Source organism: Prosopis cineraria, unplaced genomic scaffold (assembly GCF_029017545.1).
Source record: "Prosopis cineraria cultivar Desert tree isolate PC_DT_omini unplaced genomic scaffold, ASM2901754v1 PC8, whole genome shotgun sequence".
Lineage (NCBI taxonomy): Eukaryota > Viridiplantae > Streptophyta > Magnoliopsida > Fabales > Fabaceae > Prosopis > Prosopis cineraria.
Genome location: NW_026555339.1, coordinates 1,438,547 through 1,457,699, shown reverse-complemented (window position 1 = coordinate 1,457,699; position 19,153 = coordinate 1,438,547). Strand labels below are relative to the sequence as shown.

At 34.4% G+C, this 19,153-nt stretch overlaps 1 protein-coding gene and 1 pseudogene across 1 annotated transcript; one reads left to right on the top strand and one right to left on the bottom strand.

Moving 5' to 3' along the window:
* Positions 1–994: 994 nt before the first annotated feature.
* Positions 995–3,521, bottom strand: LOC129317145 (agamous-like MADS-box protein AGL104). Its single transcript, XM_054961502.1, has 11 exons — positions 3,195–3,521; positions 2,977–3,030; positions 2,797–2,812; positions 2,631–2,692; positions 2,474–2,501; positions 2,323–2,384; positions 2,145–2,244; positions 1,988–2,035; positions 1,765–1,892; positions 1,504–1,670; positions 995–1,340 (listed from the first exon to the last, which is right to left on the bottom strand). Exons 1-11 carry the CDS (start codon positions 3,377–3,379, stop codon positions 1,222–1,224), a joined length of 969 nt encoding a protein of 322 aa, XP_054817477.1. The 5' UTR covers positions 3,380–3,521; the 3' UTR covers positions 995–1,221.
* Positions 3,522–8,220: 4,699 nt separating this feature from the next.
* LOC129318301 (metal transporter Nramp2-like) lies at positions 8,221–14,599 on the top strand (annotated as a pseudogene).
* The last annotated feature ends 4,554 nt before the right edge of the window (positions 14,600–19,153 follow it).

Here is a 19,153-nt window from a genome sequence, read left to right as displayed (position 1 = left end):
TTTCCAGTTAGAAGGGGATACAAAACCAGATATCAAACCAAGTGCCCAAAATGAATTTAGCACCCAAATCTACCTATATCCTCACAAAACAAAAACCAAGGTTGTGAATTCACCAAAGCACCCATTAATCAAGGTTTCTCACTGATAGAAACAAAGAGGGGAACAAGAACACTATCCACTTACCTAAAATATATAAGGAATGAGGGCTTCAGGAATCTTAATTTTTGGCCAAAACCCCTTAGAACCCACTCCTATCTCGCAGCTCCTCAGCCAAAAAAACAAAGTCCCGATCAATCACTTGTTTGCATGCTATTGTGCCTTCACAATTCCTGTTTGCGTGTGGATAATCTCCACATTTTGGCCGGTCAACGCAAAGCAAGTGTCCCCAAGCGGATGAACGCTTTGTGAACCTCTTACGCGGGTGGACATAAAAAAAAGCATTCCATACAAATGTTATCTCATAACCACCATAAATCCAAATAATAATATAATCTCTTAATTTATCTTTACAAAACATTTTAGGCAATTGAAATATTATAGTATTTTGAAGGACTGAATTGTCATTTATATAATTCAATAAAATTTTGTTATCAATTTTTAAAAAATTGATTGATAAATATGTCGTTGAGATTTTGGATAGCAATTTAGGCACTGATTATATTCTAATTTTGTTGCCCATTGGTGTCATGTTATTATAGATAATATTATTCGAGATACTATCAAATATTAAATGAGCAGGAATTTCAACATTAGTTCAAAATGTTAGTAACTTGTAAGAGACTAGTCCCCTTTGCTGGATTCATTTCTTGTTGGTTATTAAATTAAGGTTCACTTTAATTGAGATAAACTAATAATTGAGATTGAATTTGAATCTCCCTCCGCTAAAAAAGCACGGATCACAAAGTCTGCCGAGCTATGAGTTTCATATATAGCAGTGTAATAACTAGAAGAATGAAATACCAAACTCTTAAACTGGAAGAAGAAATGCCAAATTGATAAATCAACGATGCCGATGACTAACAGTGACAAATAGCGATGAAAGTTGGAAGTTGCATGTATCTTTTTTTAAAAGAAACTCAAGAATTATTGACTAGTGTATGTCACCGGAGTCAAATTCACGAAACATGTGCTACAATGCTTAAACAAATAATAAAGTCCAGAAGTGCATTCCCGAACCAAGGCTGAAGACGGCAACAACACGCGGTGCAGCGATCTCACATATCATGTTTGAGGCAAATGGTGATCCGGGATCAAGGTGTTTGATGGATTCAAATGAGAAAAGCACAGTTCAAGGAATTGTCCTTCTCCGGTCCTCCCTGCGACTGGAAAAGATCCACTTCCTGCCACACAGTTCATTATCATCAACTTGACAAGCCATGAAATTGCAAAACACAAGGCCACAAGGGTTGGACTTTAACAGTAGCTAGAGACAGGTGAAACACAATGTTAATCGATCCGGCGAGAATCCGAATTCGTATGCGGGTTTAGGCAGTAAGCACGTACCTGGAGGTTGGAGTGGTCCCCAAGGGGTGGCGTTGATATCAATAACTTGTCCAAAATCATCCTGGTTTAAACCGTCTCCAGGACTCGAGTGACTTTGGGCATGCTGATGAGTTGAAGTTGGCGATAACACATCAACCACAGGACTACTTTGTGATTGTTGATGGGCTCTGAGAGTGAAATAAACAAGACATCAAACTTCGCGATGCACATCTAATAACTAAAAGTAGATGGAATTATTGGCGAATCGATAATTTAAGATACCCGAAAGGAAGAAAGCCGCTGGCATAATCTGTAAAGTTCAGGGTTTGAACCTGCGGCAGCCACTCCACTATGTTCTTCAGATTTCCGTCACCAAATCCATCTGCTTCTACGGGTTTCGAAAGATGCACCTGATCATGAAATTCTTTTCTATATGAGATAATCATAAACTAATAATAGCTGATTTGTTTTCGTCAGAAGGGAGAGGTTTCATCCACTTGTATACCTGGGGAGCTGCAGCTGCATGTGAAATGTACTCTTCCTCCAGAGCTCGCTGTTCAAATGTGATTTGTTTTGGGTCGATCCAATATATATATAATACAAGTAGAAAATATCACATTACTGTCACGGGTGATTTATTTAGGCCACAAAGGGAAACTTACTTTTCGCAGCTGTACTTGTTTTAGAGTTTCCAGAAGGACGTTCTCACGATATTCAGCCTCGTACAGTGTCGTGATTTCTGAAGGGTCACCTTCGAATATCCTACAAAACGTGTCAGTTAATGATCTATTGTTGATCGGAGGTAAACGGGGTGAAATAAGTTTAAGCTAGCTAGGGTACCTCAGCCTCTTCTCCATGTCTTTCAATCGAGACTTGCAAATAAAAAATTCCCTTTTAATACCCTAAGTTGTAATATAATTGATCGGTAAATTAGTCCGAACAAAGGATACATGAAGGATCAGATACAATTAATGTTCGTAGATGAATATACCTCGATTGGAGATTCTGTAATCATCGGGCTGCCTCGAAGTCAAAGTGCAGTTTAGATAACGAGTTACACACAGTAATAGGAGTTAAGCAATGCATATAATCGGAATTCAGTAATCAGTAGTTGAGCATAAAGTCGGAAGAGAGCTTTTCATACGAACCTAGGGGCTTGGTACATTTCATCGGCGTCAGCCTTCAGCTTAGTAAGGACCTTTTGAATATGCTGCAGATAGACAGGATTATTAGAATTGATCATTTCATAAGAAGCCATTGAAAAGTGGTATCCAGTTTAACATGCAATCACATGCACGAGGGAGGCCAAATTACCTCTTGATTTTGCACTCTTCAGAATCGCACGGTTCCGAGAAAACCCAAATGGAAAGAAGCAAAGCAACATAAACGGCAGAGAAAAAATAAATTTGAAATCATATATACAGGACAAGGAAACACACAAGATTATCTCAGATAATAAATTTGTGGGATAAGCGTAGGGAACCAGATTCATACCTAACCCGTTCTTGCTCAGGAAGTTTAAGATATCGTTCAAAAATGTCTTCAATGCTTCAAGACATATAGACAAAGGAAAAATGATACGAGTTTATCAAATGCATTTTCTTATTAAAGAACGCTATAATTAAGCAGTTTTGCGATAAATGTTGATGGATCACGGAAGCAGATGTGTGGCGGCATGACAATAAAAGGGCACATGTCGAAAGGTAGCTCACCTTTTGCCCCCAGAAAAGAGACTCGCTTTCCCGGACGGAGAAAATATGATTAGAGCCACATCAACGTCACAAAGTACAGAAAGTTCATAAGCTTTCTTGACGAGTCCACTTCTCCTCTTTGAGAAGGTGACCTGTCTATTTGTTGCGTTCTCGATCTTCTTGATCTGAAGCTTCACTCTTCCCATATTTCACCCAGTGGACTTTGAATCCCGGCCCTCTTCTCTCTTCTATAGAAAAACTGTATTTAAAAGCCAGTCTGCGCAATCTTCTGTGAATTGAGAGGGAAGATGGATGGAGGCCAAATATATCTCCATATAGGAAACTAGGCAAATATCATTACCCTCACGGGTTCCTCACAAAATGTGTCCAGAAGGAGAGACGCAACCGGAACTAATTAGGCGGCGAGTAAAGAAGAAAATAAGGAAAAAGGAAGAAATATAGGGAGGGCTTTTTGTCTCTGTCCGGCTATTTAGACAAGGTGACGACTATGATGAGGGAGGGAGGGAGGGATGGCGGTTTATGGAGAGACGTATAACCTGAGAATTAATTTGGAAAAGGTGGGCGGGTCTCCACAATGCAGTGAAATGTTTTTAAAATGAATGAATTCCTGCGCATAAGGCAGGAATTACATTTACCACACTGTCAGTCAGACCGAATATATAGAGGTTTGTCATGCGTATGCAGCTTCTGAGATTCATGACTCCACGAACTCATCAAAACGGACGTTTTGATCTGAAATTTGGACCCCGCTTCAGAACAAGACGAGATGATGATCGGCACCGACCTGTCCTAATAGAACATGGAAGATACTACAAGATCAGGGGAGAAGAGGTAAGTTGTGGTTGTGGAGCTTTAAGTATGGGGTTTTAGCTTGTAAGGGCGTGCTGGACAAGGACGATTTCACTGCCATGCACACAGGCAGTGAGCAGTAACAATGTTGGAATGCGTTGCCACGTGTTCTTCAATTCATGTTTTCATCGAATCTGTCTGTGGTTCGCCCGGCCATCACTAAACGTGTGACCTCATTCCCATTTTGTCGTCTTCTGTGCCCCATGCGGCCCGCCCTGTTTGTTTACTGTTTTCTATGCTTCTTACTTTGCTCGTTTCTTCGTTTTTGACGGCACTCTTTTGATGATTATCAGCCCTTTTTCACAAACTTTAACCATGATATTGATACTGGATTTATAATTCGAACAAAATAATATTATATTCGTTACTTACATCATGAACGCATTATTTTTTAGCATAATTAAATGGTCAAAGTGCAATTTTGAGCTTTAACCCTACAATAAGAATGAATCTTAATTAAAACGATGCCCTTCCGCACGTTATATAGTACTTTACTGGATGCATCGTCCCAAAACTTTGTTGATGTATTATGTATATGTCTGCGTTGTTAGTGGTTATTTAGTCCAGCTGTTACGAAGAAACAGTTCACATTCATTCCTGAAATAACATGTTGATCGCAGGCCTTGCTGGTGTATGACCCAATCGACCTTGACCAATTCTGAGACTACTCGTTTGTGTAATCTCTCCTCACAAAATAACCACCAATAACACCAACAACAAAGTAATCAAGAGACTAAATCTCTCAGGATTATCAAGTTTTCATATATTTACAATTACGAGAAACAAGTTTTTCCAAAATCTCAGTGAAAGAAACAATTTTCAGAACATTTACAATTAGATCTCAAGATTTTAACCTTTAAAACTCTTTCATTAAGCTCAAATCAAGGTTTTCAAAATATTACGGAAGCTTGAAAATCAAATAGAACCCAAAACACTTGTTTTTAAACTCAAATATGCAATTTGTATAGAAAATGGGACATGCGCCGCGGTATCCCTCGCCTTTGTCTCATGCGCCGACCGCATTGCATGAAATATGACTGCAAGCAACTGTTGTCATATGACAACACTAGAAGCGATCTTTCGACACTTCTCAAATCTCCGTTTGACATTTGATTGAGGTAATTTTGATGTTCTAACTAATGATACAAGTTGCATATTCAAACTCATTTTTTACAAAGAGTTGGACACACAAACTCATTTTTACCGCTTTTTCACAAAAACTCACCACAAGGATACCTAAACTCACACACAAGTGTCAAGAGCCTACATCAAGCACTCAACCATACTTAATCGACCCTAAATGACTTGTGTAATGCACCACACTCATACAAATGTGCATGTCAAATTTTTCCTATTCAACCTCAAATTTCATAAAACATAAGGGAGAGGAATTTCTTGCACGAAACAATCATTTTCATTCCAAATCAGTCAAAATACACATTTTCCTACTTGCACAAGTATTTTAGCCCTATACAAGAGTTTACAACTAAAATTTACTAACTCAAGACATAAAATACATATCATGGTAATCCAAGTAGTTCAAAATAATCATGTGAATCTTAGTTGGCAATTTAATCAACATTAATAAACATAAAACAACAAAATGAGGCATACTAAAAAGAATTACTCTATAATCTTATGCCTCAGCACGTTTTTCCCAATCCAGATCCGATGACCTAAGCCCTGAAAATATTGAGAATTGATGGGTGAGTATAACCATTTAGTAACCAAGTTTTACCTAATACATACGGTTGTATATCAATTGAAAACATGCAAATGGGTAGTAAACACATAAATATAGCACATATGATGAGTATAGCCATGATTCACAATACTAACAGCTATATGATCGGGCCTAAAGCGCACAAAACCATATAATATAACAATGCACATTACGAGGTAGCAATAATACTAACCATACACCCATAACACACGCCGCACCATAATAATAACAACCATATTGCTAGGTTTAAATGCATGATTAAATACTAACCTTATACCTTCCTATTACCTTTGACATGAAATCGATAACTATTACGTGGCTACGTCATTTATAGACTAACCTAGTTTTTTACTTGTGATGAGCTACTAGGCTAAAGTTAACTCACTCGCTTGTATAACATGGTTTTCCCTGATATTAATTACCATGAGGTGTCATATTCACAATCTAGCCTCCTCATGAATTGATAGAGACCGGTTAAGTTCGAGTCTCTCATAGGACAAGTGGGACAATTCCAGATCAAATATGAGATAAGAGCTACCTTTTGATTCCAACGATCGATATTAGGGCTAGCTCTCAATTTCAATTGTCGCCGCTAATATCACATTGGTTTACTAATTTACTCTTCTTCTTAAGCAAACCCCTACCAATGATCATGCTATGCACATTTTGACACATATTATGCATTTGTGACAAATTTCATAATCATCACTCACTCCTAACACACTCCATGTCATGCATATTGTATATAGCATATTGTTGCGATACCACATCAATTATCATCATTAAACATAAATATACCTCATACATGAAATTCTTCATTTTTCAAAGCGTTGTCGTGAATCATACCACTCATTGCCAACAATTGCATCAAACTTTCTAAATAACAAACAAGTTCAAACCATAAATTTCAATAATTAACTAATTAACATACAATTATCCATATTAAGATTCCTTCGATTACCTCAAACCTTTAAGGAATTAAAAATTTATCCCTCACAATGACCACTTCCAAAGCTTATTTTAAGCTTTACTGGTATTAATTTGAATCATACTACAATCATGTAACAAGAACATCATCGTCATTGCCCCATCTTTGGTAATTTTCAATAATATAATTCCACACATACTCTTTCATCTAAGTAATAAAACTCATAGCATAATCAATAAGTTTACTAGGTTTCATTAACCCACATTATCATTAAGGAGTCATTAAACCATCATCAATGATCCACAAACACTCTCAACTACCTTATTAATCATAAAATTTGCATATCTATAGCTACCAACTGCTAACCACTCTTAAAATCGTTAATGTTGAATTTAAATATCTTAAATAACTCCCATTATATTCATTTTAACTAATGGGTTTGGACTCATAATTTATATGGACCTAAAATCACCATTAATATTTCAACCCTAACTTAACTCTTCTGATTAATGGAAGTATAAGGAAGAAAGGAAGCTTATTATATTTACCTTAAGTGTTAGGAAGCGTCTAACTATCTTTAAGGGTCTTAATATGCGTGTCCTAGTAGAATCAAGTTGTGCCTCACATTTTCATTCTCTTTTCTCTTTTGAATTTTCAAAGACACATGAATTGGTTAAGTCAGATTTTGGGTGTAGGCCACGGCGCACACAGACTTTCACCACAGTACATGACATAAAGAGGCTCAATTCACGCCTGATTGCCTCTATGCGCCACAGCAGATTGTCCATAAGCTACGGCATGTGATACAAATGACCTTTCTCTTTTTTCATTTTTCTTTTTCTCTCCTTGCTCGGATGGCCCAACTTCAATCCATACCCACATCTTAGGTTGAAATTAAAGGCAAATACACTAATTAAAATTCTTTAACCACAAACTTATCAACTAATTAATCACTCTTATTAAACTTAATTAATTCAGTTTAGAAAACCAGATGTTACAGTATGCGATTGAGTAAAACTTCTTAAAAACCAAAAGCGTGTTGGGGTGAGCTTTGGAATGATTAACTAATCTCTTCCTCACATAAAGCTCCTTGCTTCAGTCGAATCGAGATCGCATAAGGCTGGCCAAAAAAGAATCAAGATCGTGTAATAGACAAATAATAATGCATTAACATTCTTATTCGGGGCGGCAAAATATAAAGGGTAAAAACTTCTCCAAAGGAAAAAATTAACCTCATACTCTGGACGTGTCACTCTGTTATTAGATATATTAATATTTAATTCCAGTTTTTGTTTCATTGCCCGCTGGTTTGCAATGTTGTAAATATTATATAGGGTGATGCACGTTGGAATGAAGCCACTTCCTTTGGCTGCACGAAGCTCGGATTCAACAGAAGCCCACCCGTTGACGCGCAGAGCTCGTTCTATCTTCTCAGTACTCACCCCGTCGATGTCAAAATTCTTGAATTGAACAAAACGAGAATCTTAAAATGCCTCTGATTTGAACTCTTTTGAGGATTAACAATTATGAGTGCTTGGTCGCCAGAAGACAATGGACATGGAAACCAAGAAGGGAGCCGTCTACTAGAGCTCCAAAATGAGTCTCAATCACCTTCATTGGATGATCGAGAGGTCGCATATGAAGCGGGGGAGAAGATCTTTGTCTTCAATTTGGACTCCATTGACGAGGATTCAGCAACGGAGCCGTCCTCGTGGAAAAAACTATGGCTATTCACTGGTCCTGGATTCTTGATGAGCATCGCTCTTCTAGATCCAGGAAATCTCGAAGGAGATCTACAAGCCGGTGCCATCGCCGGATACTCCCTTCTCTGGCTACTGATGTGGGCCACTATTATAGGTTTATTAATACAGCTTCTATCAGCCAGGATTGGGGTGGCCACGGGTTGGGACCTGGCAAAGCTGTGCAAGGAGGAATATCCCAATTCGGCTAGGCTGGTGCTCTGGTTCATGGCAGAGATTGCCTTGATCGGTGCTGATATTCAAGAGGTCATTGGCAGCGCAATCGCTATCCAAATTCTTAGCCACGGGGTGTTGCCACTTTGGGCTGGAGTCTTAATTACTGCTTCGGACTGGTAGGCACTTCTGCCTTTTACTCCAGTTGCTTAAAATATAGGGTCTATTTGGTAATGTTTGGAAACTTATTATAAGAATAGTTTTCTATTCTTTAAAATAAAAGAAGAAGAAAAATTTATTTAATAATATGTTTTTAAAAAGTATTTTAAAGAATAAAAAAATAAAATATTGTTTTAAAGAACAGAAAAATAGAAATAATTTTCAGGTATTCTAGGATTATTGTTCTGGAAAGTAAGGGAGGATGAGAAAAACACATTTTTTCATTATTTTTTTATTTTCAAAACATGTTTTACAAAACACCATTCTTAGAATAATAAAATCAAAACAGTTTCAAATAAGATTTTTTTATGTCTCCAACTTTCAGAATGCATCATTTTTTTAATTCATTTTCAATCCACTTATCTACCTTATTGCGTTGCTAAGTTCGTTGCTCTTTAATGATATATGCTTTGATTGAGTATCCAGCTTGAAAGTTTTTGATGGAACCTTTCTTCTCATATAAGTTGGTAATCGATATCTGAGTTTTAAAATCTTAACACATTGATATTTAAAGTTACTATCACAAGGTGTTAATGGTTTAAACTTTAAGCCTCACAACACTTGATTCCAATTTTTAAAACAAGGTACGAAAGTAAAGGTAGGCTAAACTGTAACACGCTCAAATTTACAAACTGATTTTTCACAAATCATTAATTCAATAAATCATTTTTTTTCATTGAACCCTCATCATACCCTTATCATGGTAGAAAAATTTCTACCATGGTACATCCAAGACAATACACCACAGGTCTTAAAATATCTCAAAAAAAAACAATTAGAACCATGAGGGACAGACAGGATCCTCATGGCATGATATTTAAATCAGGTCATGAATCAAGAGGGACAGATATAATCCTCTTGTCATATAAATACTTTTAATAAAAAGAATTAGAGTTTACATGCTTCACAAAGAAGATATGTCCTAAGTTGGCACAAGATACATTGTATAATCCAAAATAAGAGGCAACGTAAAAGATGGTGTCTCATACACCATAGTTACACCTCTGGTGCTTTCTCGGCCGGACTCGCTCCTGTAAAAATGTTAACCATGGGGAATGAGACTTAAAAGTCCCAGTAACCAAAAATTAATATGTAATGATGCATGCGGATGTAACTAATCATGCGATTGCTAAGTGGGCACACAAAACATTTAACCGAACAATACTTTCAAACAAACCGAACAAGTATTTAATTTGCATGACTGCACCTTATATCCTCCTTTCACCATGCTCGGACGCCAAATCACCCGGCCAAAGGTGAGTTGGACCAAGCGACACGCCACTCATTGGGTCCAATGAGGGCTTACCACGTGGTAATAATTAACCGAACAGAAATTCCCATTAACACCATACATTAAAATACCCTGACAAGTCATGCATCATTCAAATATCCAAACAGAAATATATCCGAACAATAATATCTCATCATGATAAACAAAAATAAATTTTTAACCCACTTGGCAATGATTTCACAGAAGTATATAACAGTATTTATTTTCAATAATTCATAATTTTTCCAAACAACAAAACAACACATAACCATTCACAAACACACCCATCACAACACATTAATAATGGTTACCTTGTGTCTTGAATAACAAGTTCCCCTTCACAACTCCTTTTTCACCACTATCTTTATCAATATAATCTACATAATTATTTCACAATACTATATATTAATTTTACATTAAAATAAATAACTCTAATTTAAAGAGTTAGAAAGTCTTAGATCTATAGTCCATATTAACACTAATTTAAGATTTATGCCTTATTTAACTTCCCAAATTCTTTTTCTAAAATTCTCGTACCCTAATGAACTATTTTTTTATCCTCAATTCACTTCTAGTATCACAATTTCATCCTTCTATATTCTAAAAATTCATCCAAAATAAATTAAAAATTTTAGAATTATCCTGAAGCCTCAAATCACCTTTCTATAACCTCAAAAATACCTATTCATACTTAAATAAATATTTAATAATCATAGGTTTATCCCTACGTCTCAGATTCCACATAAATTCAACCATATAGATCTAGATTTTAACTCAAAAATTCTTAAACATGAGTTTCAACCTTAAGAAAATATTCTATAATATTTTTTATATCCCTAAGAATTTTAACCTATATTTTTAATCCATCATATCATCAGATTAACTATCCTATAGAAAAATCCTAATCAAAATATTTACTCTATCCTACAAAATAATCATATCACTAGAAAGCTATTTTATTTAGAAAATAACTATAAAATTAATTTTGTAATTAAATAAATTTTTAAATACTAATCTAAACAAGAAAGTTAGAACATACCTGAAGAAAAAGAAAATAATCCCCCCTTGCGAGAAAACGCCGAGCAACGTGAGAGGAAGAGAGAAAAATAATATAAAAATGGGATTGTGAGTCCCAAAATTATATTAAAAAAAACTATAGGTTTGAATTTAATTATTCAAACCTTTGGGCTAAAAGTTGCAATTTTCTCTAAATTGCATCTTAGCCTCTCATGCTTCCTAATGCACACACCCCCTCCTTTTTATACATGAAGGCACCTCTTCTCTTCCCTCATCTAACCAATGTGGGACTTAGAAACAACAACCTTCCACCCCTTTTTTTTGTTCCTTCTACCTTCTCTTTTTTTTTAACACATACATAAAAAAAATTATTTATGTATTATATCTTAACTAAATATTGCTTATGTGGTTTTAAATTTAAATTTTTAAATTCATAATTAAATACCTAACCATAATATTATTTCTAAATAACCTCAAATAATATAAATTCCTATTATTATCATTTTTTTTCTCAAAACCTAAATTTCACAATTTCTTTATTATATAAAAAAATCAGGATGTTACATAAACCACGAGATAACAAACTGTATTTTACCCTTAATGAAAAATAAGAGATTGATTGGGTAAAAAGCATAAAGCTAGGCATATCACCAATATAGAGGAATGATCCAAACTTTTATATAGTTAAACATCTTCGTGGAGGAGCTCAGAGTCGTCATTGCAATTGGAAGCAACGAATTGAGTTTCTCTTATATAGGGAATATTTCTTTAAGTCGGAGGTTAGATGCACAACATCATTGCTTAGATTAATCACTCATTCACTAGAAGGTAGCAATTAAAGTTTCAATGAATCTACTTAACGAGCAAAACTATTCCACAAGCTGTCAACAACACTCAATTATTTTCCAGAGATAATACACAGTTTGTATTCTCTTGAAATGAAAAGGAAGGTACTGGGTTAGGATCAGATTTAGTTAAAGATCATAGGCACCATGTTTCATGATGAAAACATTAAAAAGATATGCAAATAATCGCCTTTTCATTTCATGGTTATTGACATAATGTGATAGTTCAAAACTTTTGAGCATAGCAAGAATCTAGACACCACATTTTTGGCTAACTAAGCAACTGAATTCAACATGTCTCTATCTATTAATCTTCAATTCATAGTCAAAATTTCTTTGTGGCGTCAAACTTCTATAGCATCTCGTCTATATATGAATGCTTACTTCTGATTTCATGTTATTTTTTCAAATTATGCTTATTTTTTAAAACCTCAAAGTAATTTTTCCTCACTCTCTTTATTGGACCTCTGCATTGTAATTTGAGTGGCAACCACACCTCCCTTGCTTTTACTCACCTGAATTTTGGACCTTGAACCTCTCTAGTAACTCCAAAAGTTTTGTGGTTTAATGAAAACCATTAGCCCGACATGTTTGGTTTATTTTATAATTGAACTAGTAAGAGAACCATGTATTTATCTTATCACTATTCCTTCTCTTGCCATTTACAAGTCTCATTTCCCAGTTTCTTTTCTTTTTTCTTTCTCTGGTTTATTATTAGGTCTATATTGATTGTTGGGGATCTTCGTACTTTTCATGCCTTACTCTGGTTTACTCTGCTATTAAGCAGTTTTATCTTTCTATTTCTTGAGAACTATGGAGTGAGGAAGTTGGAAGCTGCTTTTGCATTTCTAATTCTTTCTTTTGCCTGGATGTTTGGTGACACAAAACCCAATAGACACGAACTTTTGATGGGTACAAGCTTGTACAATGATGAAGTTTGAATATAATTTTCCATTTCATATCATACAAATATGTTTATTCTTTTAAGTAGCAATCCCCTCCCCTTGGGTGCTCCGTAAAGATAGGATTTTACCATTCTCGACACTTTCACAGGTATAAATCTGTTCAATCCTTCATGTAGGTATTTTGGTTCCAAGACTTAGCTCAAAGACCATTCGCTAAGCTGTTGGTGTTGTAGGTTGTGTCATAATGCCACATAATGTATTCCTTCATTCTGCTTTGGTTCAGTCGAGGAAGATTGATCCCTTGAATAAAGGTCGGGTGCAAGAGGCTCTCAAGTATTATTCAATTGAGTCATCAGCTGCACTTGTAGTCTCCTTCATAATCAATCTATTTGTCACAACAGTATTTGCTAAGGGATTTTATGGTACAAAGCAGGCCAATAGCATAGGATTGGTAAATGCAGGACAGTATCTCCAGGAACAGTATGGAGGAGGACTCTTCCCCATTCTTTATATATGGGGTATTGGGTTATTGGCAGCTGGACAGAGTAGTACAATCACAAGCATATATGCTGGGCAATTCATCAGGGGGGCTTTCTTGACCTTCGTTTAAAGAAATGGTTGAGGGCACTGATAATCAGAAGTTTTGCAATTGTGCCAACCATAGTTGTAGCTATTGTTTTCAATACCTCAGAAGCCTCATTGGACATTTTGAATGAATGGCTTAATGTGCTTCAGTCTATGCAAATTCCGTTTGCACTCATACCTCTCCTCACCTTGGTTTCCAAAGAGCAGGTCATGGGAACCTTTAAGGTTGGGCCTATTCTGGAGGTCAGTTGATAATCTTACTATTCTTTCATTTCATCCAATTTTTACCATAAGATCTCTTAAGCAACTACTGCATGCTTTATGGTTTGAAATTATTTCATGATATAGTTCAATAGAAAAATTAAACATGCCTGTTTGTGAGTGGGTATGGAAGCAAAGCAGCAGTAATTAGTCAAGCAACTGTATTTCTGTAGCATCTTTGCAATTGTTTATATTTGCATTTATACCTTGTCTTTTTATGCCTTAGCTAGTTAGCTTTAGATGCATTTGGTTGATTGGCTGGTTGATTTTCTAGACTCTAGATTTGTTGTTTCACCTTGATCTTAAGCACGTAGTCTGGCAAGGGTTTTACATATTCATCCTGCAGGAGAACATTATCCTACCATCCAGCATGAAATATATGAGTTGTGTTTGGATTTGTGTTTTGTAGAATTAGTCAGTAAAATTTCCAATTAATTAATTGCTTGAAAGATCTATTTTTTCTGAAGAAACAGATAAAATTCCAATTCCATTCCCTATTCTTTCTGCTCTACCTTTAGAGAGGGAAAGAAAAGCTTCAATGAGGAAACATCCTTATATCTTGGCTTCCTTTATTTCCCTTCTATTGATTATATGAAGATGCTTTTAATTCAGTAACCTGGTTTCCTGCAATTAAAATCATGGTTTTGGTTGGTTTGTTATGCTTTGCAGAGGGTGGCATGGACAGTTGCTGCACTAATAATAGTGATTAATGGGTACCTTTTGTTATATTTTTTCATTTCTAAGGTTAACAGCGGCTGCTTGGTTTGGCAGTCTACTCCTGTACAGTTGCATACGTATTATTCATTGTATATTTGATTTTACAGAATGGTGCTCTTCCTTCCACTGGGGGCAATATTCTTCCCAAGGGATTTCCTTGTTCCGAGAATTGAGTTAGCAAATTCAAAGCGAGCTCCAGCTTGGCAATTTTGGAGGAGGATTCGTGCTTCATAAGCCACGAAGAATGTTCATACACTGTATAACTATAACCTTGGTACATGCATTAGAGGGAGCACAACGTCAGCTAGTGGAAAGCACTCCATTAACTTTAGATCATTTTTGCACAGTAGTTGTCGTGAATTGAGGTTCCCCCTACCCCCCTGCCCCTAAAGTTGAAGATGTGGAGAGAGCATCCTTACAGCTTGCAGCACAAGTCCCTTCCTTCCCTTCTATAACGAGATGATAACTGTACCATTGTTCTTTGATGGACACATTATGTATAAATAACATCAGTATAACTCACGGGTTGAGCTTTATTTTCTTCCTTTCTTTTTTAATACGAAATATGAAATTATTTACCATGTTGAAGATGGCAGCAGAGATAACTGGCTAGTCCATATAGCTGTATTGAATATATTTTGCTGGCAATGGGAGATAATCCCCAGATTGAGCCGCTTATAAATCTAACTAACAACACTTCCTAGATATAATAACTACAGATTAACTAAGTAGTCATAGAATTATCTTTTCCAATAAGTCGAGAATAAGTCACAAGCTTTGCTCCATATATAGCATTGGTTATCATTATTAAGCTTATTCAAATTGACCCAGTCTTGGTGAATCCTAAAACTTAACTCATCTATATTTTTTTGTGTACATATATATATGAGCTTGCTCAAATTGTTGACCATCTATTAAGACTCAATGTAAAGAGAGATTAAGTCTTTAAGATTATTAAAAGGAATAACTAATCACAATCAAGCCTGGTGAAATAAATACAATTCAGTTATACTTTTTTTATTGCACACGCGTATCTTTTCATTGAAGGCAATTTTGTTTGACATGTGTTAGGTGCTAAATATGAGCATTTCTTATAGCACAAATTTAAACTTTGGTTCATTACATTTTTAAAAATTAGCCCCATACCTTATTAATAAAAGTTCCATTATACTTAAATCAAGGTAATTACTATATTTCAGCTATCAAACAATTATCATATGTAGCTTAGACATGTGTGCGCCCCGCATGTGTAACCATATTTGGTCTTGTTTGGTTACTAGAAAGGAATGAAATGATATAAATTAAAAAAATCAAGATAAAAATGAACTAAACCTTCCTTCTCTTCATAGTAAACATGATAAAATTTATTAATATATACTACAAATGTAAAAATCATTATACCTTCCAAAAATATCATTAATCATAATTTCTAACCTCTTGAACTAAATTACTTCTTTCTCTTAACTTATCCTTATAATCATTTTATTTTCATGTTTTTTTAATCAATTTCTTTCTAGCAAGAAAACGCGACCTTAATAACTATGATTGAGTCAATGGATGTGGATTTAGTCATGTTTATTGAGCTGTTGGAAAAATGTTGTGTTTGTTACTTCATTAGATGTACGTCTAGCTGATCCTAGTGGCAGTGAAACAAATTAGCAAACAGTCAAATTTAAATGTCCCACTAGTCTCTGTTTTTAGTTTTAGGCCTACAAATCTACAATAGCATGTTTGTGAAGCTAGACGACTTTGACTAGGAACTCCATGCACTCCAAACTAGCAACAACAATAAATAATAGTATCGCAATGCTGGTCAAAACATTGTTAATTAAGGAGGTTGAATGAGCTTATTATTATTGTTATTTTTGCTTGAAGAATGAGTCGATTCAATCTCAATCAAGTTATGAAAATAGACGGAGGAAATTACCTTGTAATTTCAACTTGAATGACGACGGTAAAGAGATTGCTTATGACGTAAGTCTTGTTTTTCTACTTCGCATTAAGGATTGGCGAAGACTTTGACTGCTTGACCAGTATTACAATTATAAACATTCATTTGTTCCGTAAATTCCAAGCTTTAGAATTTAAATCTTCGATCTGTTACAAGTTCACATCATTGTTCCTCATTTGTAATGACGCCCCTAGAAATTAATGTGGATTCAATCGCTTGATTCTTTTTTTGGCAATTCATTCGCTATGATTAGTGAATGAATAAGCGTCGTCAAAAAATATCTTAATTATCCCTACATTACACGTCAATCTTGTTCACATGACCCAATTTATTCGAGCGATTGAAATTACGTATGGGAGAATCACGTTTAAAAACCACTTAAATAAATTATCTATAGATAATGATCAATATTATATGAATTATTGTTAAAATAGGAATGAGACTTTTTTTTAATATGACTTGTTAGTAGTCCTTATTTGTGGATAATTTATTTGAGTGATCCTTGAATGTGATTTTCTCATTGTGTATTGATTGTTGAGATTTTCAGTACCTAAGAGATCATATAAAATTAAAACGTATGAATCTAATTAATAAGTTTAAAGATACCACATCAGTAATAACTTTTGTTTCATGATAATTTAAATATAAAGAAGGGAAAATTGCCAAAAAAAATCCACCAAATTTCAATTTGCTCACAAGGATTTGGGAAATTAGGTCATTTGCTGGCGTTAATTCAAATTTTCAAATGACATGATTGCCCTTACAATTAAAAAAAAGTAGAGCAAGGTTCCTCTTTTCAATATATTGCATAAGGTCTTTTGCGCTGTTCATAATTTCATGCCAATACTTAATACAAAATCCTTAAGTGTCAATATGTCAAACAAGATCCTTAGATGGCAATTTATTGAGCCCTAAAACATGTTTTCAATATATGCGATGTTTTTTCTATATATTTAAATGTCATTTTTGTATATTTGAATATTCTTTATTAAAATCTCTTAAGAATACATTTAGATGCAAATGTGATGTTTCTTCCATGATATGCAACCGTTTTTTAGCAAATGCAATGTTTTTTTGTATATTTAAATGTGTAAAAATTTGAATATTTCTTGTTAAAATCCCTTATAAATACATTTAGACATATATGTGATGTTTCTTCCCTAACATGCGACTGCTCTTCAATAAAGTATAATTTTCTTTAATATATTCCAATATCACAAATGCATATTAGAATAAATGAAATAAAAATTATATTTTCTTAAAAGGTAGTTGCACATTACGAAAGAAGAGTTGCACGTGGTTAAAAATATATGCATATGATCCTAAAACATGACATTAGGTGTAAAAATTTTATAATATCCAAAATAATCATTTGAATAAATGAAAAAAATTATATTTCCTTGAATGGTAGTAAATTTTTAGGATATAAAAAAAAGTGTATTTAGGTAAGTGGAACTAAATTGCCTTCTCAATGTATCCATAATGCATATTTGAATATAAAATAGAACTTGAAATTTGAATATTGCACCAACATTGTATTTTCAGAATATTATAAATACATATTTTGAATTTTTTTTATTTTTATGAAAATATCAAAGGATATTTTAAAAACGTAAATGATTATTTTAAAAATTTACTCATTTTTTTATAAAAATACTTATAGATATTCTAAAAATTTGTTCATTTTTTAGAAAAATGCATATGGATGTTTTGAAAATATAATTTAATATTTTAAAAATTTGCTAATTTCTCATGAAAAATCCAAGAGATATTCGTAGTAGTCACTATTATTATATGTAAAGTTTATTCAGACCAACTTAAAGCATATAAAACAATAATTGAATACTAACAAATCCACTTATCATTGGACAATAATGTGGCTTTACGTCTTTTGACAACATAAATTACATTCTGCTACAGCAAGATAATACAACAATTTAGTTATTGTTTGTCAAATACCTTTAAATGCAAGAGTAACATTCTAACAGTAAACGCAAGGAAGTTTAATATCATTTTCCCCCTATTCTCATGGCTAGTGGAAGTATTGCATGTGTCCGTGAAGATTCCTCAATTGCACTAGTAGTGCCTATACTTCTCATGGAATTTCTCAATCAATTCCTCAATGGTCTCTACATCGGCAACTTTGTACTCTTACAAACCCACAACGCAAACTTATTGCGCACCATCCTCCCTCTCGCAGAGCTCTATGGGTATAAATGCCAATTTTAACTTGTAATTTCATAAATCAGAAGGGTGCTAGCGAAAGTAGAATAGGTTGAATAACTTCCGATTATGAAGAAGATCAAAAAGCTTCCCACCATATATTTCAAAGAAACTCAAAAATAACTGAAATCCTTGATTTTTGTATGTTGCACTAATCTCAGGATGTCCTTTGATGCTTTAAGTGGCAATGGCTTCATTGTATACATCTTTCCAATTCCTAGAAAAGCAAAAAAATGGTATTTTGATGTTCACTTTGTACATAACTAGTAGCACAAGTAAGCCATCAAAGTTACCCTGGCACAAAATGAAAGGACATAGCCAAACATAGATTTACTTTATAGAATTATAGTAGATTTCCTCTGGGCCTTTGAGCTGACTAGTATAGGCATAATGAAGACATTTTGGGGGTATTTACAATCCTATATCATAGCACCATGCTTAACAAAATACAAACCATCAAAAAGCTAAGAATAAAACTGTGCATTATAAAGATTAAAGAAGTATGTATAATGAAAAGGACAGAATTTAAATCCTTACAACTACTCTTTTTCGG

Excerpts from the sequence above, each read along its gene's own strand:
- LOC129317145 (XM_054961502.1), bottom strand. The coding sequence starts at position 3,379 with ATGGGAAGAGTGAAGCTTCAGATCAAGAAGATCGAGAACGCAACAAAT. Across the intron at positions 2,245-2,322 it reads GACATGGAGAAGAGGCTGAG|GATATTCGAAGGTGACCCTT; the intron begins GTACCCTAGCTA and ends CACGTTTTGTAG. Across the intron at positions 1,671-1,764 it reads AGCGGCTTTCTTCCTTTCGG|AGCCCATCAACAATCACAAA; the intron begins GTATCTTAAATT and ends TTTCACTCTCAG.